Source organism: Pholcus phalangioides, unplaced genomic scaffold, assembly GCF_987345545.1.
Source record: "Pholcus phalangioides strain wild (caught in Gottingen) unplaced genomic scaffold, Ppha-v1.0 ptg000018l_1, whole genome shotgun sequence".
Classification (NCBI taxonomy): Eukaryota; Metazoa; Arthropoda; class Arachnida; order Araneae; family Pholcidae; genus Pholcus; species Pholcus phalangioides.
Genome location: NW_028301611.1, coordinates 977,332 through 1,004,264, shown reverse-complemented (window position 1 = coordinate 1,004,264; position 26,933 = coordinate 977,332). Strand labels below are relative to the sequence as shown.

At 38.0% G+C, this 26,933-nt stretch overlaps 2 protein-coding genes across 3 annotated transcripts; one reads left to right on the top strand and one right to left on the bottom strand.

Moving 5' to 3' along the window:
- LOC149071504 (eukaryotic translation initiation factor 5B-like) lies at positions 1-24,730 on the top strand. 2 transcript variants are annotated; one of them, XM_089247977.1, is made up of 3 exons: positions 1-103; positions 14,244-14,341; positions 20,852-24,730. In XM_089247977.1, exon 3 carries the CDS (start codon positions 20,903-20,905, stop codon positions 24,410-24,412), a length of 3,510 nt encoding a protein of 1,169 aa, XP_089104103.1. In that variant the 5' UTR covers positions 1-103; positions 14,244-14,341; positions 20,852-20,902; the 3' UTR covers positions 24,413-24,730. The 2 variants fall into 2 exon arrangements, with proteins under 2 accessions (XP_089104103.1, XP_089104102.1); XM_089247976.1 differs by lacking the exon at positions 1-103 and adding an exon at positions 13,846-14,103.
- Positions 5,659-12,961, bottom strand: LOC149071505 (uncharacterized). Its single transcript, XM_089247774.1, has 2 exons — positions 12,823-12,961; positions 5,659-7,865 (listed from the first exon to the last, which is right to left on the bottom strand). Exon 2 carries the CDS (start codon positions 7,662-7,664, stop codon positions 6,216-6,218), a length of 1,449 nt encoding a protein of 482 aa, XP_089103900.1. The 5' UTR covers positions 7,665-7,865; positions 12,823-12,961; the 3' UTR covers positions 5,659-6,215.
- Positions 24,731-26,933: the final 2,203 nt, after the last annotated feature.

Below are 26,933 nucleotides of genomic sequence, written 5' to 3'. Positions count from 1 at the left end.
GTCAGATGGCGGAAGCAACGGCGCCGCCGTGTCGTTTTGCCGTAACGGCGATGGTGCAGCACCACATCGGATGATTTACGGTCGACCCCAGACGATATTTCAGGTGAAGCTATTAGTATTAGAAATATTATTAATTAACTTTATTATTTAAATGGGGATTCGTGAAAGAGCCATCTGTTAGTAGTGAATAACTTTTTGGACTAAATTTTTCTTAATTAAAGAAATTCCCACGACTTCTGTGCGAGAATACATCCAGATATCACCCAAATGCAATGAATGTTGCACAATGTTGTTTCGAGCTGCCATATGTCACTTTTTGGCTTCATTTTTCCAAGTTCTTTGTTTGTAGTGTGTTATATACATATTTTCTACGTGAAGAGTGTTTTCTGTATGTTTTAAGTGAGTTATGTAATGACATAGGTAAAAATGTCGAAGTGAATGGGCCAAAAAATCAGGGATTATAAAAAGTATGTTATATCTGCGGTATATGTTATAAGTGTACTAAACTGTATCTGTATATTGGTTTGAAAAGATATCTGTCTGCTTCAACGTGGAATGCCACCAACCTGCCATGTCAAAATTTAGAGACAATTGCTTCTCTATTTTCAATATAATTGTCAGAGTGTGGAAAACTTGTCACGGTATGAACTCGACCATCGAATATGGCACATTCAGAATTTTCAGGGTCAGGTGAAGTTCTGAGCTGCCATTGCAAGTTGGAATTCACTTTGAAAAAGTTTCATCCCAGTTGAGCAGAACACCAAAATATACAGATACAAATACAGAGGCCTCCAACAACAAGTAATTTGCCCAATGAGGTGAAACAAATAGGGGGAAAAAATGTCCATATCAAACTTTAAGAACAATTTCTGTGATCGAAAAAGGCAGTGCGATGAGAACATTGCAAATCATTACCATTACTGGAAATAATGAATGCTACAACCAATAGCAAAAATACTTATCAGAAAATCAATTTGATACACAGTATTTTTACCTAGTCTGGACCGCACAAAATTACCAGCTCTGTTGTAGATTATGGTACTTGATGTATGTATATTATATGTGTCTTGAAAAATTATTTCTACTGATGAACTATGAACTGTCCAAGAACTGAAGAGAATTTTTTAAACTTTCATTTGCCTTTACAACAGGAAGTCCACCGAGTATGCAGTGCCAAACTTTGTTGGATTATAACGGCTGATACGACAAAATGAGAAAAGTGTGAATAGAGTACAGAAATACGTCAAGATGGGAAGGGGGGGGGCGTACAGTACTCTTGCTATAATCTGGTACTGATAATTATAAATAAAGTTATTCCTGATGTTTTGATAAACATACTTTGGGAAAGTGGTAACATTATCCATGATTCTGTTAAACATCATTCATTTTTCAAACTTGAACTGCATCGTAATACAAATCGCTTCTCCTAGTAAAACGTTGTTACAATTTGTATGTAATTCAGCTTCCACTGATCCTACTTTTTGATAATATTTTTACCAAATCCTATCAGCAAAATGCATGTAACTGATTTCAATTGAGAAGGGAATCATTGATATACTGCAATAAATCATTCTGCCAAAGAAGGAATTGTATTGTTTTTCAGGTTATTTGGGGGGGGGGGGGGGAGTGCACATAGACCATTTGGTTTATAAATCTCTTGCTTAGTTTGAGGGTTCAAAAAGTAGAAGAGGAATTAAAAACTTCTGTCTGGATGGAAAAAATAATTTTTTAAATACTACTTCTCTCATGGTCTTGAACAGTAACTAACACTCATTGTTCAAAATTATGGTATACATTTTGTGTACAGGTGAAACAACAGTTTGTATAACAAAGCAGTTGGATACATAGACCTATTTTAGGTTTGGTGATTCTGATGCTACCCAATAGCATTCAATTGTCTTCTGTATTTTTTGGGCATGCAGAGGCATAAACAATATTTATAATGCTCAGCAAAGAGCTAGAAATGAAAGTGCTTCATTTGACAAAAATGATTACACTGGCATGAACAGTAACATTAAAAAAATGATGGACAGCGCAATAAAACCATCCGGTTCACCTTGACTTATTTACATTGGACCTTGCAATTTACGTATTTTGCACTGTGCTTTTGCAAGTGGTCTTGAAAGAGTGTCATTTGTAAAAATTGTACTTATGATTTGCTGTGTATTGTCAGAGAGAGTTAACGGACTGGACTGTGGAAGACTCCAAAAAAAAAAGAATGTAAACATTGTGAGGAGAAACAGAAAAGAATAATCTATGGTTGCTAGTACTGTTTTGGCCAAAAAAAAAATTTGTAACCAAGTCATTTCTGTCATTTTGCTTTGGCTCAAGTCAATCTTATATAGGATACTCACATAGTGTCATGATTTTTATTTAGTTTTTGAAAATGCTAAAAAAATAAAAGGATTTTTTTAATCATGCCGTGAGGGGGATATCCTCTTACTTTTTCTTCTCATGTTTCGAGCGGGAGCCCTGCTAAATGCTCAGAGACATTAATTTCAAAACCTTTAAACTATGCTTACCTGCTCATTGCTATAATCTTAAAATTTCTGGAACATGGTTTAAGAAACCAATACAATAGATGATAATCTGGCGTTTTTTAGGTGATTTGTCTTTGAACACACACACAGACGAGGAAAATGTGTCGCAGCAGGTCTTCAAGCAGAATTTTACATTATTTAAATGGGGCTTATTCAATTGACTTATAGTAATCTAATGATCTCTGTAATCTGGCGCAACCTGGTCTAATATATGAGAGTCTACTGTAACAAAAATCACACAAAAGAATTAAGAAGTTGAAACTTGTTTGATGATTTATTCGAGATGTTTTTTTTTCTTCTCCATTTTTAATAGGAACATCATATGAATTACAAAAAACAAATGAAATTTTGTACTATCAATTACCTGCGTCCTAACATTGCAGCATTAAACACATATTCACATATAAAACACTCACGCACTCTAATTTACATAATTGTACTTGTTAGTGTATCAGTAATTCAATAACAATTAAAATTTGTAATAGCTCATAAAGTAGCGTTTCGTTGAACCGAACAAAAGTTAGTGCTTGAACATGAGCTTGATTTTAAAATATTGTTGAATCATATCACTTATTTTTCATGTGACTTATCAGGCTTTTGGCAACAAATTTGAACAATGAACAATTGAAATAGCAAAAAGTGATATATTGTTAACATATAGGAAATGAAAGGAAAAAGGATGAGAGGGACAGGTTTTCCATACTTTCGTATGTATATAAATTCTGACACAACATGGGTATGGTCTTTAGAGAAAAATTATAATATATACACTATATATCACACAGACCACTTGGATTGTATACCAAATCTTCTGGTAAGTCAGCGGAAAAATGTGCACTTATACAAGTCAGGGCTACTTTACTGCACATCAACTCTGGTCAAATATTGCTATATGGCAATTTCCAACCAGTGCAGTTGGATGAGAAATGAAGGCGCCATTTATCGGTGGCTGCCCCAGGATCAGTAGGTAAAGAGCTTGTTTCTGATGTTCTTTGCCCGGATTCGAATCCATGGACCTTGACGGTAACCTTCATAGTGGAAGATGAGCATCTTACCACTGCGGCACTCGAGGGACACACACATAAGTCAGGGATGGACAAATTCAGGTGCCAAGTCATCAAAGCGACTGAAGAATTGATATCTGTGACTAAAATTTTTTGTAGTTACAAAATTGCAGGCTGAGAGCAGCACAAAATGTTTGAAATTTATAGCATAATACACACACACACACATATATATATACATACACACACACACACACACATATAATATCTCCCAACATATATGAAAGATCATCACTATGCCTTGAAAAAGTCAAAGGCAGCATTATATTTTGGACCTTTTTCTTTTGGCAAAAAATTTTTGGCACCTAAATTTTTTGTGGTTTGTCCAGCCCTAGTACAGGTCGTGACGTTTTCTGACCCATGATGTTTGATTTGTACAGATGTTTATTTTTTCCGCTGAGTAATCTGAAGATTTAGTATATAATCCAAATGGGATCCTCAGTCAGCCAGATAGTGGTTATATTATATACACGGTGCATAGCTAGCTACTAGCATGCACCACATTTTACTGGTGAACCGTTGATCCTAGAGGCATACTTCTAATTAGAAAATGTATCCAAATAACTAAACCACACGCACACCTCGTCCATATTTTCTCTGCAGAACCTCTAACACATAGTTTCCCAAACTTTTTGTTCCACGCCTCCTTCAGAAATTTTGCTCTCTCATCGCCTCGCCCAAATCAATCGCCCTTAGGATCCTATGTTATACCCGTAGCTTCTATCACCTCCTCCCTGGACATTTCCATCACCCGCCAGGAGGCAATATTGCCCACTTTGGGAAACACTGCTCTCACAAATCGGTACATGCTGGAATGTACGTGTCATGAAAATGACGTGAAGTTTGTTTTTGTGTAATATCTGTTGTGTGCATGGGCGGAAATACGGGGGGGGGGGGCATTGCCACCCCTGTGTCAACGGTGGAGTCGACTAATCTAATGTATATATGAATTGACATCATCGTGCCTCCCAGCAATAATGACCGTGCTCCCCCTCCAGACTTCCACGTCTATCTCTGCCTATGGTTGTGTGTGGTGCTGTCATCAGTTATTCTAACTTTGAGTGAAGTGTAGTGATTGAATAACTGTCGTTGTAGGTCTGTGTTGCTCTCTGTGGCGAGACTTTTTAATGGGGAGATCGGCTTGCCATTATGCCTCAGAGTTGAGAAGCACCAACTTGCGGAGACAGTGGGGTTTGAACCAGGGTCCTTCAGGATGACCACTCGACCACTACAGCTGCTGCTATTTTATACTGATTTTTTTTTTACTAACTTTCCTCCGATTTTTGAATTCAAATATCTCAGCGGATATTGCAGTACTTGGAAACATGGGAATTTTTTATTAGCCGTAGGAGAAACAGCAATATTTTTCTAATTCGTTTTTTGAGCACAGGGTGCCGTATAAAAGTCAACGTTTTATTTACTTTAATAATTGAATAATTGTCCAACTCCGTGCAACATGAATGATGTATCTGAGGTCTCTACATGTTATTTGGATACTTCTCATCAGAAGTATGCCTCTAGGATTAACGGTTTGCCAGTAAAATATGGTGTGTGCTGGTACCTATGCACCTTGTATATTTTCTGAAGACGCCCTTTTTTGACTGGTTTTTTTTTTTTGTGAGATTAGTGTTTTCTATGTTCTCCTTTAAAATTTTTCAAGATTGTTTTGTGATGTATATCAGTTTTGGGAATATTCTGCTTTGGGAGGGGTTGAAATGGTAGTGCACCCCTTCCATAAGAGGTCCCATCGGTTTACCTCACATGTTAAGACAACCCTGTCATTGGTTAGGATCCTCCTATCAAAGCGATTATTAGACAGATAGCTTCAGGTGAAATTTAAGTCTTGATAAAATGGGTCAAAAACGAACAAATCAAATTACATTGATTTTTTTTTTGGGCCAAAATACTGACAAAAATGCAGAAGCGATGAAAGTATATTCCTTGGTCCACGGCAAAGACTGTTTCAACAGGGTTCTCTCTGGTTTTTCATTAATGTAGCAATTTGGCTGATCAAAAAATAAATACTGATAATAGTGATGAAATGACAGAAAAAAGGCAGCATTGGCAAATTTTACAAAAACGTTACCAAATAAACATTTCAAAATGGTCTTTTGCAAGTGATCAGCAATAGCCTTGATTCAGACTTATCGCAAATTGAAAAGCATTCTGACCACCTAGTCAATTATTATCAATTAGTTCAAAATGTGAGGTGGAACCATACACTTAGCGTTTCCTGTTCAAACCAAACTTTTGTTTGATAAAACTAAAAAATACAATATTATTGCTCAATATACAATCAATCGAAAAGACTGTTTTAAATTTTAGTCTTAAAGTGACTGTATAAAACGGTATTGCATAGTTTCTTCTCCCTTTTGAATTAAGTTTCCATTAAATGTGCATAGAATATTCCCTCTCTTATAACGCGAGCTTACAATGAAATGTTGAAATGAAATTTACATAAGTTGTACATGGTTTTTGTACATTTGACACACTCACAGCGCAGACGAAACATATTTCAGATAGAACATGAATATCAAACAACACACACACACTCACACTATCAAATACTAGACGCACACAGTACATACACACGCACAAAAAAAACCAGAAATCAATTCACCAATCTCTCGTTCTTAACGCACCTAAAGGCATTTGCAGAGGAGTCGGGACGTAAATGTATCAGTTCGTCGAGAGCTTCGTGGATGGCCATGACCTTCTCATGCGGAGAGGATAACTTTCCCGCCAGGTCGTCTATAGCAGTGTGTATGTTCTGCATCTTCGATTCTATGTTCTCTGACGGGAAAGGATTCGGCGGGACAGTTAGCATTCCATTGTCCGCGTAGAAACCGGGTGGCCTAGGTAAGAAACTAGCCACGGATACCGGGCCGAATCCGGTGTGGCCCAAGCTTGCCTGGAGAGGGAGTGCACAGGGATTGAAAGGCTTATGCTCCCCCGGGTTCCCGACGTTTATCTGTGGCGTACACAACTGTAGCTGTGATGCTGTGGGGAACGAATTGCTGACTGTGACAAGACCGTTGGCTTGAACCTGGGGGAAATTGTTTGTGGCTGACATGACAGCACTATTCACAGATGAAGGAGCCAAGCTATATCCACCAGCTGCTCTGTGATGATCTCTATCTTTTGACGAGTCCTTACCGGTGTTTTGCTCATTGTTTGGCGTTTCGCATTTCACTCTTTTTGGGGTGTTTTTCCGACGTTTATTAACCTGAGGTAGATTGTTCACTTGATTGCAGCTTTCGGATATATCATCTTCACTTATGCGGGAGCTAGAGGGGGAGCCAACTGTATCTGCGGGATCAAGAGCCAATATAAAGCTCTCTCCAGAAAGACTAGGAGTTGGATCAGGATGCGATGGAATATCTGCGTCTGTGATTCCGTGTTTTTCTTTGAGATGTCTCTGCATGTTCCCCTTCAGAGTGAAGGAGCTATTGCACAAATGACATTTAAAAGGTTTGTTATTGCGATGTATCGCCATATGCGCCCGCAGATTATGGGCACGAGAGAGTCCTTTGCCGCATATATTGCACGCAAATGGTTTGACGTCAGAATGAGAAATCATGTGCATCTTCAAAGTCTGTGGCTGAGAAAACTTTTTACCGCACTGCTCGCAGGTGAAGCGACGTTCAGAGTTATGAATGAAAGTGTGTCTTTCCATGTTAGCCTTGAGAGTGAAGCTGCGTCCACATATGGGGCATGGGAATGGCTTAACGGAACTGTGAGTCGCCTGATGAGCTTTGAGGTGATGTTCTTTCATGAACTTCATCCCGCAAACTTGACAAACAAATCTTCTAACCCGGGTGTGTATCAGCATATGATCACGTAGCTGACTCGGATACTGGAACACCCGCTCACATATTTCGCACCTCAGCTGCGACTGGACCGTAGGGCGAGACCAGTGACCCACAGAGACTAGACGTTGTTCAAAGTTATGGAAGCTGCTGGAGTCGGACTGATCCACATTTATACAAAATTCCCCTTGCTGAAAGCACTGGTTGGCATTATCACAAAGGGATCGTTCCCATTTCCTTTTTTTACCCATCGAAGCCGAGCGGATACATTTGACTACCTTTCATTTACCATCATTACATGGACCTATGAAATAGTATCATATTGGGAAGACATTGAGAGGACAAGATAAGCAGTCCTGTTTGATTTTTGTAATTCTGGTTTTTCCACAGCCATCCACAATAGATAATGATAAGTTCAAATTTGCAGTCTTCATCCTCACTTTGATGAAAGCCTAAAATATAACAAAATAGACATTCAATATTGACTTTTTTTTTGGCTAGAAAATTCTAAAAATCCGTCAAAATACATACTTCTATATTATGGGAAAGAAAAAGTTCCGGGTCTGTTTCTAGCAGCGCCACAATTTTAATTATCATGAACATACTTGAGCAAACTCTGGCAGATATGAGCCTGTGAGAAAACAACTTTAAACAGATATTGGAGTGGAACCCCCACCACCTGCTTTCTATCTCAGGAGTTAGTGTTCCAGAGCGGATGGGGTTATGGGAAATTTTATTAAATAATAAAAAAAAAATCAATACATAGTCACATATATAGCAGGACTACCCAAGGGCACAAGGAGCCGAGTCTTTGAACACCCCCCCCCCCCGAATAAATTTTGTGGGGGGGCTGGAGCCCTTCCAACAATAAATTAATATGCAATGCACCACTCCCCCATTCTGCATGAAGGCTTGTGTTCCATATGTACAAGAGTACGGGACAGCTGGCAACTTCCAGCCCTTCCCAATGTTTTCTGCATGTTGGTGCATCTTTATACAGTCAAACTCTGATTCAAAATTTCTCGATTTAACAATTTTTTTCAAAAATTTTACAAAAATAAAGGTTAAACTTCTATTTAATGAATGAAAACCCTTGATATAACAATTTTTTTCGAAATATCAGTAATCTATTTTTTCTTATTTCTTGTCACCTGAAATAAGCCGAAGATTTGTCTTCTCAGGGTTTGACCTTTGTGGCAAATTACTTGTCCTAACCAGGATCTAAATGAGTATCATGAAGTAATCCAACTCGCAATAAGAGTCACGAAATCTGAACAATTAAGATTTTTATTTCTCAGATTTTAAACTTTTTTTTTAGAATTTTGACAAATATTTAAGATATCACCAGTTCACCACAAATCCCACTGTTCTGATATACCAGTCTGAACTCCAGGATCATCAGTTTATGGTATCAGGGTGACCGTAGATTGTTCATCAGAATGTTGCGTCGAACATCTCCTCCTTGTACTTGGGCCTTAGAATACAAGCAAACTGCAGCTAGTGGACTTCAGGAAAGTCAACAGAGTTACCCATGGCTCAAAGGATCCGCCTCCTTGAGCGGAGCCGGAAAACAACTGGAGAAATAAGTACTAGGTGAAGCGAAGAGGCGATCCCGCCACTGCTATATATAAGGGAGAAGCAGTTAATCCCAGCTGACCATATCCCAAATTTTCACATTTTCCGAATTTTTTCATAATTCTGGATCCACGATGTGGCAATAGCAGCTATGATACATCTTTTACTGCAACAGTCAGCTACAGATTTTTTGGGATCAACATCTACAGCTTGGAAGGACGTATGGCATGATGCCAACATCAGATCTAACTTGAGATATTTAGGTGAGAATTTGAGCGATGTTTGAATGGGATGTTCTCTTTCCGCCTGCCGCAGGTTCGTACCATTACATGTTTAGCTCTCTCTTCTTAGAGGCAAACAAAAAGGGGGATTGTAGGAATCTGTTCTTGTTTGAATAAAGCCATTGGAGAGCGTGTGTGGGAAAGATTTCAGCAGCTAAACTGTTGCACACCAATACCATAAAACATTGTACTGCCTCGACAAACAAAGAATGGCAGATCATCTGAAGGGAAAGCATTTGTCAATTCGTAAAAAAAATGACAATTTCAACAGAACTTGATGAAAATGTTGAACATACCAAAAAGCTTCTATCAAGCAATTTTTTCATTCCTCATTTCATTCTTAAATATATATTTGGTTGTCATAAATAAATTGTAACAGCAATCCCAAAGAAAGCAGCTTTTAACCTTTGCAATGCCATTTCTCGAGTGTGGTTATGCTCGATTGACGATTATTATGATTTCGATCTTATGATTTAACGATTCCCTCGATTTAACAAATAAAATTGCAGTTTCTCCTGATTTGTTAGTTTGACTGTTAAGTATAAATCAAGTCGTCCAGTTGCTAAACTCATTAAGTCCCATTCAGATTATTTTAAGCCTTCAGTACTCGCACGGGATATTGCTCTGTTAAGATAACAAGGTGTCGCAGAGACACCACGAACCTTGTTCTTTTAACAGAGTACTGCAGGGTTAAAGAAAGTGAAGAAAACTTTTGTAGAGTGTATTTTTCAAACTGACGGCTTGTTAAAATGTTAATCATTTTAACAAGCCGTCAGTTTGAAAAATACACTCTACAAAAGTTTTCTAATACATGTTAATCATTTTAACATGTCATTAAAATGTTAAATTTCAAGCAGTCAGCTCGAAAAATACACTAGTTTTGCAACTGGACAACTCAATTTTTAATCATAGCTATAAAAGTCACTATAACCTAGTTGGCACTATTGATTGAACTCATTAGTACAGCATCACCACCATCAATTGTCATTGTCAGTTGTTGTTCAGGGGGAAGCATCCTCCATCATCAGCCCTTGCCATTTTCCCTCTGTATTTCGGCATTGTCGATCTTGAATACAAATGGTGTGTGATCGAAGTGAATATGTCAGAATGAGTATGACATTACCATGCGACGGCCGATAATCATCTAGACGTTTCTGCTGCATCCGTGGTGCTTTTTTAAAAATTTTTTATGGTGCAGCACATGTAGATTCTTTTCAAGGAAGCAACTAAGAACAGTCTGTTCTAAGTTGTTTTTCTTTTCAATGACAGAAAAGGCAGTTGATTTATACCAGTAAAATAAGATTTATTTTTTGAAGGTTGTCGCTACACAATGGGGTTTGCATTGTGTTGTGTTTGTTGCTGGTTTCTAGATTCCCAAATTCCATTTCTCACACATTAATAGGCAGTCTCACGTTTCAATACAGGGCACCAACTAGATGCTTGGTCTGCCGGGGCAAATACTATGCATACTACTACTACTTCACCAAACACCAACTCTGGCCATATCGCTATATTGCAATTTACTGCCATTAGTGAGATGGGTTGGAAGTGAAGGCGCTGTCTATCGGTGGTCGCCTCGAGTTCTTTAGGGAAAATATCTTATCTATATCCTCCCTTGGGTTCGAACCCGGGACCCTGACAACAACCTTCACGGTGGTAGACGAGCATCTTACCACCATGCCACTCGGAGTGTATGCATACTGGCACCCCTTCCCTATAATGTTGAAGGAGAGGTTAAAGGTGAAATTTTGTGCTTCCGTCTGGTGTAGCACCAAGACCCACTTGCTCTCCCTATTTGTAGCCCAATTCCCCAAAGCAGAATGTTTAGCACTGTTCTGCAATGAGCCCTCAGCTGACTGGAAATGTTCTGCAGTAAAAAAATCCATGTAATAGTGCTTTTTGCACTTTTTCTTAAAATTCTTCCAATTTCTGCAGTAGCACTAATCGTTCTGCAACGTACGTCACAGAATTTAGCACATTCTGCTTTGTAGGCCCTATTTGGACATAAGAAAATGTAGCCAGCACCAATTTCAATGGTCACAGACATTTGCTGAAACTTCGATGATCACAAAATCAACTATGATATTGTCAAAGTTTGAGTTTTTTTTTTTTTTTTTTGTGGGCTAAGATTCTGTGATTTTATTTATTTATTTTTTTTTTTGCCAATCGATTACAGAGTTTCTTTCTCAAAATGTGCCATAAAAAATAGCTTCAAACAGCGATCACCATAAAAAATGTGGTTGGTGTTGGGTTTGCCAGAACAATCCAAATGTAAAGGTTCCATGAATCCCATGACAAACAAGTTTTTTTAATGGTTCCAGAATCCCTCCTCTCAATGTTTGCATTATTTTTTTTCTGCTTCCATCATGAAATTGCTGATAACCTTTGGTGACCGTTTTGAATATTTACAATGTTGAAGATGTGCCACCAAAAAGGCCAAAACCTTAACAAAATTAGGAATTCGTAATTTGGCACTGTGATTTTTATGTTGCTTTTGTATCGCATCTATCATCAATCACAGCAAATAATGCCAAATAAGGTTGGGAGATAAAAAGATGCGAAATTCTGACAATGTTGCAGAAATTCACCCACTATTAAATGCAGCTTTACTACAATGCACTAGAACAGCAGTTCTTGACCTTTTGAATGGGTTGCAACCCTTAATAAACGCCAATTTTTTTTTCTCACACTGTTAACATTTAGATTCCAAAACCTACTTAAATAGTCCGTACATATTAGAGTATTTTATACTTTACATTCCTGAGATTGTTCTCTTCTATGCCTAGTCAATAATCATTGCACAACAGCATCAATATACAGTAAAACCTCTCTTTTGTGGTCATTGGATGGGAAACAAAATTCATCTGTAAAAGAGCGGCGACTGTTAACCCTTAAAAGAAGAATGTCCATTAAGAGGGGTTCTTACTGTACTTCATATATAGTGAAACCTCGTTACAATGATACACGATATAACAATAAATCCCTCTACAACAGTATTTTTTAGAAATATCTGTAGTTCGGAAACGTCTGCAGTGTAATGTTGAACGACTGCTGCTCAATATAATAATCAATCTGCAACAATTTTTTTTTCTTGGTCTGCAGAGTATCATTATAACAATAGATTTTACTGTATGTCATATTTTACTCTTAACAAACCAAGCCTTTATTTTCCAACAATGTACATGAATGGCAAGTTATTGACGTAAAACATGTTAAATTCTCTTTGAAAGCTCTGTGATTGGATCATGGACATAAATAGAAATAAATAGGATCAGTGATCAAAATTGATCACTGACTGACAATTGATCACTACTGTTTTGTCAAATCAATTTCGACATAAACTATTGATCTTTGTATTCTACTCAAAACAATTGATATACAATTGCCACAAATAATTTATTGGTAAATTATCAAAAGGTATGTAAATATTAGAGATAATGCATAATAGAGATTTGAATTGAATTATTGAAATCAATGATAATGTTTACTAAACTATCTCTACAGATTTGATCTTATTAATGAATGGCGGTTAGAAAAGGGGGAAAAATCTCACCCAACAGCTGCGATTTGTTATTTATTCATTTCTTGAAAATGCAGTTTTTGTTTAACGAAAAAAAGAAAGGCATCTACAATATATTTTCAATACTCGTCTTTTACACACAAAATTAAAAAAAAAAACCAAGCTTTTTATTAAAGGGAGGATGCACTGTTGCCAAAATGTCAAAAACGTTAAATTATATCTACCATATTGAAAAAATAAGAAAACCACGCAATTATCTGGATAATTATGCAGTAGTTGTTCTCCTTCCAATTAATAAATATCAACTAATAATTGACTAAAACTGCTTATTCCGATGATTAAATTAAACTATACGAAGAAATATAGTAATAAAATAGAGTACAAAACGATACAGTTAAAAACGGGATATATGGTCTTGATTTCTCAACACTTTTTCTTTCGTGTAGCTGTTTTTTTTTCCAATTTTTTAAAACCTAATTTCATTTTTTTTCAAAATCATGATCTTTTTATTTCAATGCAAATCAATCTTCAACGAAGAATGTCCCGTTTTTTTTAAAAATGACTTGTGTGGGTCATCTTCAACTATGAATACTTTCTAAAGAATTAACTAACAGTGATAAAAAATCAATCGTTGATATAAAATATCAAAATTAAATCAAAAACCTAGAAAAAATAAAAAAATCTTTCAAAAACAGTCAAATTCTTCATTAGGCCGGAACACATGGTCCTGATGCTGAAGACCAAAATTTTATGAAATAAAAATATTTTTCATCTTAATAATCACATAACAATTCAATCAGCATCAAAAAAACAGTCCAAAAAAATTACTTCCAAGTGAAATATAAAAAAAAAAAAAACTTTTTAAAATTATATTTCAGTGGCATTTATTTTTCCACGTCTTCCTGCCTTCTGCTATCTCGCGACGAATCATGTACACACTCATCCAACAGCGAATCAAAGTATACATTCATTCCTACAAAATCACGTCTCAAAATAAGAACTCAAAGGTGATTGGTTTGTGTTCCTGAGCTGATGGGGTGTAAGCGCATGTGTATTAAAAGGAGCCGTTATCGTGTGTTTGCGTGAGCTTGTTTTTATTTGATTTAAATCGCCAGGTGTTGTTGATGCAATTTGATTTCGTCGTTGCAGAACCAAGAGCAAAACTAAAACTGAAAATCTTTGATATCTCCATCGATATAAAATCATCAACTCGATATCCAAAGTGACATTTCAGTGTGACATCGTCGAAGAAAGAAATAATAATACTCGGGAGATCTCCGTTGCATGTCCCTACTTGATAAGTGCTAAAGAAAGGTTTGAACTCTTCCCTCGATTATAAAAATATCTATCCACGTTGCAATGAAATGCATTTTTTGAATTGCTTTAATTGCTGTGTATTGTATTGTTATGCATCAGCGTTTTGATTCTAATGTTTTGTTTCCATTAATTTTCAGATTAACGTGCTTGGTTTGAGACCTTGAAGGGTTTTTTCTTTCCCAGGAAGAGCAACGATCTTTGAAGAAACTATTATTTATATTGTTCCAGATTTTTGGTGAGTTGGTCTATGTAGTTTCATTTTGTGGAAGAATATGTGGTTTTTTCTTTTAATACATATGTGAGAAAATTCTGTGGATTAGAAATTGTGGTCAAATGGAAAGGTTGGGAGAGCTGCATAATGAAAATGCACAGCACATTTTGTTTGTGGTTTTTAGTGCCCTGTGATGTGGGTGATGGTATGTGTGGCGTTACGCATTTGAGAGAGAAAGATTGAGTCCTTGAGATGAAGTAGGCTGGCCACAGGGAATGGTTGTGGTAGCTCCTAAAGCTGTGCTTTCCTAAGAGCACTATTTTATTTTTCACCATGTGCAGCATAAGGAAAGGAATTTGTCAAAAACTTGAATTTCCGGGGTTGAATCTATAATGGCTAGCATGCAAAAAAATAACGAAAATGAAAATATGAAATGTACAATACATGATGAAAAAAATTCAAAATGATATATTCCAAGAGGGAAAACTAACATGCTGGGAAAACGGTGTATATGATACATGTATTTAAAAAAAAAAAAAAATTAAGCTCTAAAATTCTAGTGAACTTGATTCAAAGGTGGTGGTCTACTATAGGTATACTAAAGCCTATAATAAACTAGCAACCTCTGGGGGGCCTAAGGAAATAGTGGAGAGAAAAAAAATGCACACGGAAGAAAGTTCTTTTCTTCATCTATTGAGCTAAGAAACATCATTCTACTCTTGAAAAAAGTTTTACGTTAAATATATTTAATGTAAACTGCTGTGGACATAATTGGTCAATTTTATGAGAATGATGCATATGGAATGATTATCAATAGTAGAGCCCGGATTATATGCAAATGCATATTTCGGCTTTTTTTAGCATTAATGCATATAAATACATAAAGTCAAAGAATTTTTAGTATAAGTGCATATTTTTGAAGGTTTAGTTCACTCAATTTTTTTTTATCATTTTTAAAATAAATATATTGTTCATAATATTTTCCATAACATCAGTTTTTTTCCTGCAGGTGAAATGTAGTGAATTAATTTATAAAATATTTTATGAATATTAACAGTTTTATTGTAAGGATATTTCTAGAGATATGTCAAAGTGTTAAATTTTTTTAGAAATAGTGTTGAAATACTTTTGTTAAGGCTATTTTTGTTATTGAGCAGCTACGACAAATTGAAAATTAAAAAATGGAATAAAAATATGTTGAAGATATTTGTATATGCGATATATGTATATGAGGGAATATTTTTTTGTAAATGAGTTCATATGCACTAAGAAATAGAAAACATGCATTTTACAAACACATCTGCTTTTTTTGCATGATTTTTTTTTTAATGCATATTTTCTCATTTTTTATACATATTTTGGAATTTTGGACTTTTTCGAGATTTCTAATGTATATTCTGGGGATGTTTAATACATATTTTGGGATTTTCAGTGCACATTTTGGTATTTCAAGTTCACATTTTGTATTTCAAGTTCACATTTTGTATTTTAAGTGTTTATCTTTGCATTTTTAAGTGCATATTTTTGCATTTTTAAGTGCATATTTTACCACTTTTTTAGTGCATATAATCCATGCTCATACTCATTAATAATCATTAGCCTCGGTTATTGTTTTTTGTCCTGAAACTTCTATAGCCAAATGCATGACCCTGCTTGTGGTTCTGTTTACTCTCATAGAAAGTGTATAAACTTGATCATTTCCTATGTTGAAACTCAATCAACAGTGGACTGTATGATTGAGTATGATGATGTGTTTTGTAATGAATGATTGTCTTCGAGTATGATGCTTACATAACATGAAAGTTTGAGCATTTACAATCACCACTTTCAAATATGGAAATTAGATGGCTGCATCAGCAAGAGAATATGAAACAAGCACACAACTCTGACAACATAAATACATTAGAGACCACACATATATAGTCCTCCGACCACGAGATGAATTTTCACTGCGTCATGTCACGTCACGTCGGATGATTTTATTCAATTTTTTTTGGTAAAACGATTGCACATAGAGAAAAGTTCATCAGTGACTGAGCTTTCACGATTGGCATGTCCTTCTAGGATGAAATAGAATTGTTTGACGTGATGTGCCGTAGCTAAATCTCTTCTCGTGGTAGGAGGATTATACCCAGAACACTCATTCTGGCATGTACCCTTTCATTAAAATGGGGTAAATTGAGAAGCTTTCCCATACTTAGAATAAGGCAATCAACATAAATATTTTTTATGGGCATTGTATAATATTATGTATATATATAGTGTTTATAATTGCATTTTTAATTGGGTTGCTGTATTTTAAAAATATGACGTCTATATATTTGTTATGCAATCTTTCTCTCAACCACCTCATTGAACATTTTGCCTGTTGTGGCCTTGTATTTATATTAGAAATTCCACAGAGGGATTTGTATGAGCTGTGTGTATGGTAAAGTAGTAAAGGTGGTGGTTAGTGTCTATCTGACACTTTCAATGTGGAAGACAGATGGCAGCACTTCTCAAAATTGAATAACTCTCTTATCATTAGAGCTTGGATTATATGCACTAAAAAAGTGACAAAATATGCAAATATGCACTTAAAAATGAAAAAATAAGCATTTAAAATACCAAAATGTGCACTTAAAGTGCCAAAATATGCATTAAACACCCCAGAATATACACTAGAAATCTTGGAAAAGTCAAATTCTGAAATATGTACAAAAAATGAGAAAATATACATTAAAAAATCATCATGTAAAAAAAAGCAGATGTGTTTTTAAAATGCATATTTTTTATTTAGTACATATGTATTAATTTACAAAAAAATATATCCTCATATATATATATATATACCCACATATGAAAATAACTTCTACATATTTTTCATTCAGACATTTTGGAAATTTTTAGTTTGTTGCATTTGCTCAATAACGAAAATACCAATAACAAAAGGATTTCGACACTATTTCCAAAAAAAAGGTAACTTTGAGATATCTCTAGAAATAACCTTACAATAAAACAGTTCATATTTGTAACATACTTTGTAAATATGTATTCACTTACTAAATTTGGCCTGCGGGAGAAAAATAGATGTTATAAAAATATTATGAACAGTATTTATTTGAGAAATTGTAAAAACAATTGAGTGAGCTTAAATACACCTTCAAAAATATGCACTTATTCTGAAAATTCGTTGATTTTATGCATTTATATGCATTAATGTTAAAAAAGGCCATGCATTTGCATATTATACGGGCTTTACTTATCATGAATATGGTAGCATTTCTCTAACATCAATTAGGTTATAACTCTGAGGACCAGTGTCTCATATACACATAATGCTTTGAATATGAAAAGGTCCCTCCCATCACGCATACAAATAGTAGAATGAAACGTTCAATATGATCTAGCCTCTTGTAAAAAAATGCCTATTCCTGTTTTCTCAGAAACAGCATATTCGGTTGTCCAGCTTTTCCTGCTTTTTTGTAAAATGACCTACTTTTTTACTATTTTCTAGTTTTTGTCTTCTTTTTTTAACCAAATCCTATCAACAAAATTGTATTGTTTTTTGGGTTGTTTGGGGGGAGGGGTGTATGTGGACCATTTGGTTTGTTAATTTTTATTTTGCTTAGTTTTAGGGTTCAAAAAGTAGAGTAATCATCAAAAACTTGTCTAGATGGAAAAAATAAATTTGTATTTACTACTTCACGACTGGTCTTGGACAGTAACCAACATTCATCATTTAAAATTACGGTGCACATTTTGGGTATAGGTAAAACAACAGCTTGCATAACGACCTATTCTAGGTTTGGTGATTCTGATGCTACCCAATAGCATTCAATTGTCTTCTGTATTTTTTAGGCATGTGCAGAGGCATAAACAATATTAACAATGCTCAGCAAAGAACTAGAAATGAAAGTGCTTCATTTGTCAAAAACAATGGTACTGGCATCCAACAGTAAAATGTAAACAAATCCCTTTAAAAATACATGAACAAGGCAATGAAACCATCTGGTTCATCTTGACTTATTTACATTGGACCTTGTAATTTACACATTTTGCATTGTGCTTTTGAAAGTGGTCTTGAAAGAGCATCATTCTTAAAAACATACGTCTCCATAATTTGCTGTGCATTGTCAAAAAGTTGTCAGCAAGGCCGTAGTGGGAGGGGGTACTTGGAAGTCTGACCCCCCCCCCCTCCCGAAATGTAAGAAAATGCTTGAAAAGATGGCCAAGCCTATTGTTATATCGCTTTGTTCTCCTTCCCCCCGAAATGCAAGTAGTCTCCCTCCAAATGAAATTTCCGGCTACGTACTTGGTTGACAGACTGAACTGTAGAAGACTCCAAAAAAGAATGTTATATATATTGTGAGGAGAGACAGAAAAGAATTACCTGTGGTTGCTAGTATACTATTTTGGCCAAAAATTGCACCCATCAATTCTTTCATTCAAAGTAGTCCCCACAGAGAACAGGCAGTCCAGCAACACAATATTTTATGAACAAAAAAATATATATGTATAGAATTGATATGTGTGCACATATTAAAAGGTAACTGTGTACACCAAGGTGTTAAAATAAATTGTGTACCTGGCACATTAAAGCTGGATCGACACTATACTTGCTACATGCTATCCTTTTAAGATTTGTGAAACTCCTATGTAATGCAAGTGGGATGACAAATTACACCCGCGCACAAAACATACAACTAATTGACTGCTGGTGAGGTTCCATCACATGCTGCACAATAGGTATGAGAGTACATATACAAAACACACATCAGACCCTGGGAATCATGCTTGATGGAAAGCTGTGGTGATGTGATCACATTGGGTTTAAATGTTGTCGAAAAATAAAAATAAATAAAACACAAAAAGGCCACTCATATTCCATCAGTAAGCATACTAAAAACCCCTTTTTCTGGTCTTTGGATTAAAAAAAACTAAGTTTACACAATTATCGTTTACTCAGAGCATCAGAGCAGCGTTATTCTGATAAGCACTGCCGAAGAATATCTTCCTGGTGTATTACAAAAGGTATGAAGGACCATCTGTGCTGTGTAATATTCTGAATTTTCAACATTCCCTTGTCTTGAAATATACCCCTTCTTGCTGAACACTTTTAAAAACTGCTAACTAGGAGAGATCATAGTCAGTGCTTTCATCCCATTTTTTTTGTTCATGCATAAAGTTTTTATACATTTTGAGTTTAACAGTTATCTCGGTTTACACTGGTTTATGTTCATTTTTATGAACCTGTATGAACATTAAAAATTAGTTCTTAGTGAGAGATATTTAAAAGAATACGTTTTTTTTTTTAAATTTAAAATCAGAAAATCAATTCATAAAAATGTGCGGTTTATTAGTTGTAAATTCATAAAATAGAGTATTGGCTGTACCTTGTTTCTGGATGTGTAGCTCGCTAACGTAGAAACAAAAATGTTCAGAATTGTCTTTCAAACTGTAGGTATCTTTGTAATCTCTGCTGTAATCAGTTCTTGTAAGTAGAATAACCATGAAAATGGTTAGATTGTGTTTATGTACTTATATAATCCACACAATGGAACAAATTTGCTGAAGAGGTAAGGATATTTTACTTCATCAGAGCAACCATGATTCATATTCATTATCAAAAGATTAGATACAGTGGTGCCACCTCTCAACTATTAATATTTTATCACATTGTATAATATTTTATCACTTGTATATATTGTTTATAATTTTTATTAATTGCATTTTTAATTGGGTTGCTGTATTTTTGAAATATGACATCCATATTTTTATGGGCATCTTTTTCTCAGCCACCTCGTTGGGCATTTTGCCTGTTGTGGCATTGTAGTTGTATTCGTTGTATTTGTATAATAAAATTGTACAAGATTTTTGGAAGACTGGTTAATATCTGAAGATATGATTTAGGATGGATGTCATTTACAAGCTGTTAGTTGATTGCTGCCGCCATCCATTACATGAAGCCATTGAGCATATACATGCTCTAAAGAGGAAATACTCTGTTTCCATAGCTTAGGGGTAGAGCCAGGGGTGGCAAGTTTTTGACACATGGCAGTTTTTGATGGTTTAAACTGCAGTTTAAACTGTCACGTCAAAAACCTCAAATATTGCTTTTCAATATAAAAATTCCCATTGGAAATGCACACAATAATTGCATGTAATGTTTAAAGTGACTATGTTATACAAAGAATAGATATTTAATATGATTCTAAAATAGTTTTCTACTCTCTAAAGAATTATTTTGGACAAATTTTTTTTTTCTTATAAAATATACAATTTGAATAAAGCATAGCATATAAACACTGGAAGGAAACTATGGAATGATTTGACATTCTCTGATTCAAGATGATTCTTGACCTTCCAAAATTTCTTCAACTGCTTATATATGTGTTTTGATATAAACCATCTGCTGTACTTTTTTTACAACAGATAAGTGTTTAAAAAGTTTATTACATCATATATGTAATGTTGATTTCTATTATTAAATTATCTAGATAATCACTGAGACACTCTTATTGTGCATTCTCCATTTTTTTGTAATATTTTCAGGTTGCAACCTTTCACCCGAAAGTCATTTGTCGTCTATGATAGAGGTTTCTGATGGATGCATTATCATCTGATGCCCAGAACGCGGGTGTGAGAGATGACATAATCGAGAAGAAATCTGCTGCTTCGTCTTTAGGCGGAGGAACGGGAAATGATTCGGGATACACGGAACAGGAATTGCAGTGGTCGACTGCTGCCAGAGGCACCAAAAAGAAAAGACATCCCAAGACCAAGAACATCGTGTTCGTTTCAGGAAATGACGACGTGCCTTCGGGAAACGATATCGATTTCGTAGGTCGTTCCGGATCAGAGAAAGTGTTAGGTGTCTGTGAAAGGTTCGGACCTTCCGGAGATGAATTTGTAAAGCCTGGAAGAGGACATAATCGGTATCGGTGCGTGAGCTCGTCCTTCGAACTCCTTTCTGTTGATGAACTGGAAGACGATAACAATGCTGTCTGTGGTGTCAGTTGTGCCGAAAACGATGAGCCAAAAAAAGTCTATTCCAATGGTGACATGGTATTTCCGAAAGAACGAGCTTCAGAAGTGATCGAAACGGATGAGTTCGACGGTGTCGTCCACAACATTGCATCCGTTGACGGTGTTGGTGATACGAACGCTAACGTTTCTTCGAAACGAAATCGACAAATCTCGACCGATTCTAGCGGTTCTGCCGCCAACGAAGCCGCTCTGAGCCGGCAGGCTAACAAGAAAATCAAGAAAAAGGTTCGCCAGAGGACCCAAGACGATGAAGAGATCGAAAGAATTCTATGCGAGCTCTCTGTCGGGTGCGAACCGGACCATCCGAAACCACCTCAAGATCTAAATGTTCAACATTCGACGTCGGAGGTAATCGCGGACAGTTACGGACAATCGAATAAAAAGAAGAGGAGTAGAAAGCGCATGGCTCGGAAAACCCTCAAGATGCCGACATCGGAAAATAACGGAGACAGGAGTAGTGGTGATGGTGTTTCGCCAGATATCATCGATGACGACGATCAGGGAACCACGGACGAGAAAACAGACTGCAAAGCGGATAATAGAAAAGATCGCAAAAAACCAAGCAAGAAGCAACTCGAAGCTATCCATCAAGCACTAAAGAAAGCGAGGGAAGAGGAAGAGAGGCACAAGCAAGAGCAAATGACTCGACAGAGGAAACTAGAAGAGGCCGAGAAGCTAAGGCTCGAATCTCAGAGGTTAGAGCAAGAGAAAAAGGAGCGCAAGAAACAGAAGGTAAAGGATAAGAAAGATAGGCTGAGAGCCGAAGGAAAGCTGCTCACCAAGTCCCAAAAAATGGCCCGGGCCAAGGTCGAAGCTGCCTTGTCCGCTTGGAGGGAACACGGAATCTACGTCCCTCAAGTCGGTGGGAAGAAAACGGAGTCCAAAGAAAACCTTGGTAAGTCAGACTCGTCTCGTAGGCCTACCGAAAGCGACGCCGAACCTTACTCGTTGATGTCCGCTTCAACGATATCCACGGATGCGGACGAACATTCCTGCTGGGAAACGACAGATGGCGAAGCTGCCGGAGCCTCCTCGGCAGTGCCGTCAACTTCAGACGGAAAGCAGAGGCATATGTCTGATCCCGTTCAGGAAGGTGTCAAGGACTGTCTGTTGCATCTGGATGACGGGACATCCTTCAAGCCCGCTTCGGAACTCCATAGTGGAGCCCGACTGAGGGCGAAGAGTGCAGTGGACCTACGCGCGTCTCCTGAAGCAAAAATGTCAGAAGGTTTGACGCGGAAGCTTCGGAAGTCGAGCGAATCGAGTAATGACCCGTCACAGAGCGTCCTGCGATCTCCCGTCGTGTGCGTCCTGGGTCACGTGGACACGGGCAAGACCAAGATCCTCGACAAGATCCGGAAGACCCACGTCCAGGACGGAGAAGCCGGTGGCATAACTCAGCAGATAGGCGCCACCATGATTCCCAGTGAGGCTATTCGCGAAAAATGTGGCATGACTAAATCCTTTCACGACTTCGATCTGGAGATTCCAGGACTCCTCGTTATCGACACACCTGGCCACGAGTCCTTCAGGAACTTGCGGTCGCGGGGTTCGTCTCTGTGCGACATCGCCATACTTGTCGTTGACGTAATGCACGGTCTCGAACAGCAGACGCTGGAATCTATCGATTTGCTGAAGCAAAGGAAGACCCCGTTCATCGTCGCCCTGAATAAAATCGATCGCCTGTATGGGTGGCAACCTGCCAACGACGAAGACGTCGCGGACGTCGTCAAGAGACAAGGCATCACTACGTCCACGGAATTCGATAAGAAATGCCAGCAGATCGTTGCTGAGTTCGCCAACCAAGGACTGAATGCGAGGCTGTATTATGAAAACGAAGATCCGCGCTCATTCATATCCATGGTCCCAGTATCTGCCATAACCGGTGATGGCATGGGAAACCTGCTGGTAACGGTTGCGCAGTTGTGCCAGACCATGCTATACAAGAGTCTTGTCTTCTCTGGAGATTTAAAAGCTACCGTTCTCGAAGTCAAAACAATTCCCGGGTTAGGGACCACAATCGACGTGATTCTAGTCAACGGCCACCTACGTGAGGCAGACACCATAATCGTAGCGGGCCAGGATGGACCGATAGTGACTCAGATTCGATCCATTCTGATGCCGCAGCCCCTACGAGAACTGCGTGTTAAGAGCCCTTACCAAGAGTACAAAGTAGTGAAGGGTGCTCAAGGCATCAAGGTGTCGGGCAAAGACCTCGATAAAGCGATCGCTGGTCTCCCGCTGTTCGTTGCCAAACGCCCCGATGCGATACCCGATCTCAAGGAAAAGATGACTCGACTGTTTCGTAGCACGATAAGCTCCATAAAGGTCTCCGAGAGAGGGGTCTACGTCCAGGCCTCTACTCTGGGTTCCTTGGAAGCGCTCCTGGACTACTTGAAGGGCTCGGGGATCCCGTACGCGGGAGTGAAGGTCGGTCCCGTCGTCAAGAAGGACGTTATAAGGGCGTCGGTGATGCTCGAACACGACATCCAGTACGCCGTGATCCTCGCCTTCGACGTGAAGATCGAGCGTGACGCGCAGGACCTCGCCGATCACTTGGGTATAAGAGTTTTCCACGCCAATATAATCTACCACCTGTTCGACAGGTACGTCGTGTACCGGGACGAGCTGGCCGAGAAGAGGAGGAATGAGCTCAGGAAGCTGTACGTCTTGCCCTGCAAGCTGGCCATCCTGTCCGAGCACGTAGTCAGCGTCCGTGACCCTATCGTCCTCGGGGTCCGTATCTTGGCCGGGGTCCTTAAAGTCGGGACGCCGCTGTGCGTGCCTTCAAAGAATTTCACCGACCTCGGAACAGTCGCTTCGATCCGGGTCCTGAACCAGTCGCTGGAAAGTGCCAAGGAAGGAGACGAGGTCTTGGTAAAGATAGAGCCCTTGTCCGACCAGTCGCCGAAGTCATACGGTAAACACTTCGACCACGAGGACTTGCTGGTAAGCAAGATCTCGCGACAGACCATCGACGTCTGCAAGAACTTTTTCCGGGAGGACCTCCGCAAGTCCGACTGGCAGTTGATGGTCGAGCTCAAGAAGCTTTTCCTCATCGTGTGACGACCGGGACTGAATAGTTCTTAACTCACCACGTGGTGCGTGCGTGTGTAGATGACCATTAATTACTGTGTTCACGATTATTATCATTACGATTGTTATTGTCTTTGTTGCTCTTTTATTATGTTGCGTTTGTTCAATGTTATTGCTGTTGTTGTTGATAATCCAATTGTACATCTCACCTGAAAGTTGTCAGAGTGATTGTTCTTGATGATCGTGAATGTTACTCTCCCGTGAATAATGATGCTTTAAAAAAGGGGGAGAAAATGTGAATTTTTATTTTTTTGAACGCAGAAATTGAAATAAATATTTGCCATGGTATGACATTGAATTTTTATTTTTCCTTCCATTATCATTATTGACATTCGCAATGATGTGGCACGTCCAGTAATGTGACATGAATACATTGGGACTTCAGTTTACGAGCATAATTCATTCCGTGAACGCGCTGGTAATCCGAATCACTAGTATATGGAATCAAATTTTCCCATGGAAAATATGGTGATATTAGGCATCAAGAGGAACAAAAATTGCCATAGAACATGGTACCTCGAACTACGTTTAGTCGGTGAAAATCGGAAAAATACTTATGAAGGGTGTGACGTCGAGTGGGACAAAAAAGCCAACAAAATAAGTTGAAAAAAACATTTATTTGACAGCATGATTACAACACAGCCTGTGGTATGCAAAATAAAGTACAATAATAAGTACAAAATATCTCCTGTAATCATTTCTCTTCGTTTCCTTTCTGATATTGAACAGTGCTGCACAAGCTGTATTGTAATCATGCAGTCAAGTACAGTAAAACTCCTCTTAACGGACACCCATCAGATGCGGTCACCCTTCTTTTACGGCCAAATAATTTACCCGTATACTAATAAAAGGATGTATTTCAAACCCCCTGATTAACGGTCACCCCCCTCTTTTACAGACGAATATTTTTTGTCCCACCGGTGTCATCAAAAGAGAGGTTTTACTGAAATGGTTTTTGTTATTATTTTACTTGTCTCGCTTATTATTGTACTCTATCAGGGCCGGACTTAGGCAGGTGCGGGCGCACTGGGCCGCAAAACGAGAGAAGAATACTTTGATTACATTTTAACAAATCAAATAGCTCAAAATTCTACCCAAGGACTCTAAAATTCAGACATCGAGCCCTCTGGCCCAGGGTTTCCACAGATAATCGATTCTCTATAGCCTGACAGCCCCCCACAACCTTTAAGTGCCTGGAAGCACACTTGAACACACTATTATTCAAATTTATTGTCGAATGGCTTTCTCAAATGCTTTTTATGACCATGGGAAAAAAATAGTAGTTTGATATTAATTATTGGGTGCAAATGTGAGCCTGGCGTCCACCAGGGGGTTCATGGTTATGGGGAGTTGCGAAACTTCGGTTTAGAGGGCCGCAAAATATTTAAGCCTGCCCTTGTACTTTATTTTGTAAACCACAGGCTGTGTTGTATAATGATGCTGTCAAATAAATGTTTTTTCTTATTGGCCTTTTTGTCCCACTTGAAGTCACACCATAAGTATTTTTCCGATTTTCACCGACTAAAGGTAGTTTGCGGTACCATGTTCTACGGCAATATTCGTGTCTCTTGATTCCTAATATCACCCCTCTGAGTTTTTCAAGGCAGCACCCTATATATAAATGTTAAAGATATCGCTTTGACGAATTGCCGTATGAATATCGGATGTAACGAATTTTTTTTATAGGATTAAGTTTCATAAAACCGTAAATTCTCTTTCAGAAAGAAAATCAGATCGCGAAGTACAGTACTATCCTACTCATGGAAGCAGGGCTCCTGCTCCACATCCTGGAGCAGGGCTCCTAAGCTGGTACCTTTGGCGGGCCCCCAGACCAGACTTTTCACGGGTGTAGTTTTTATAGATAGTTTTTATAGTGAATTTGTGGCGTGAAGTAATAAAAGATGAGAAGTGTCCCGGGCCCCAGAGATGAACCCCTGTCAGCCCCACCATTGTGGGGGGGGGGGCATGATACTACTATTCGGAAAACCCTCGGGTTTTCGGGTGTGTTTTGTCAGCGCCCATGTATAGCTAGATGACGATCTCTAGCTACAGATAGCATTGGCTCTGTTAATTTCCAGGACTGAGCTCCTGTAATTTCGAGTAAAGAGGGATCGGCACAGATTTATTCATACCAGCATTTCTCAGTTTGTAAAAGACCCCAGGACTATTAAAATGTCTGTAACGGTTCGACGGGTTATTTGCAACAATGGTTCTTCAAATTCCGGTCAGTCATGGGCATTTAATAGCGGGTGCGCTCGGGGCCCTGACTTCTAAAGGGTCCCGAAAAACCAAAAACTTCACACATTTTTTCTAATTTAAGGGGCTCAATATTTTCATTTGTGCTCGGGGCCTCGACCGACTTTAATCCGCCACTGCTCATGGGGACTCTCTTGCTAAAGTCAACGTTTATTCGCGGCTCCCCAGAATAGTCTAATAAAGAATAACTTCAAAGCCCTGAACAGGAACACACACCAATATCGATAGCTTGCCT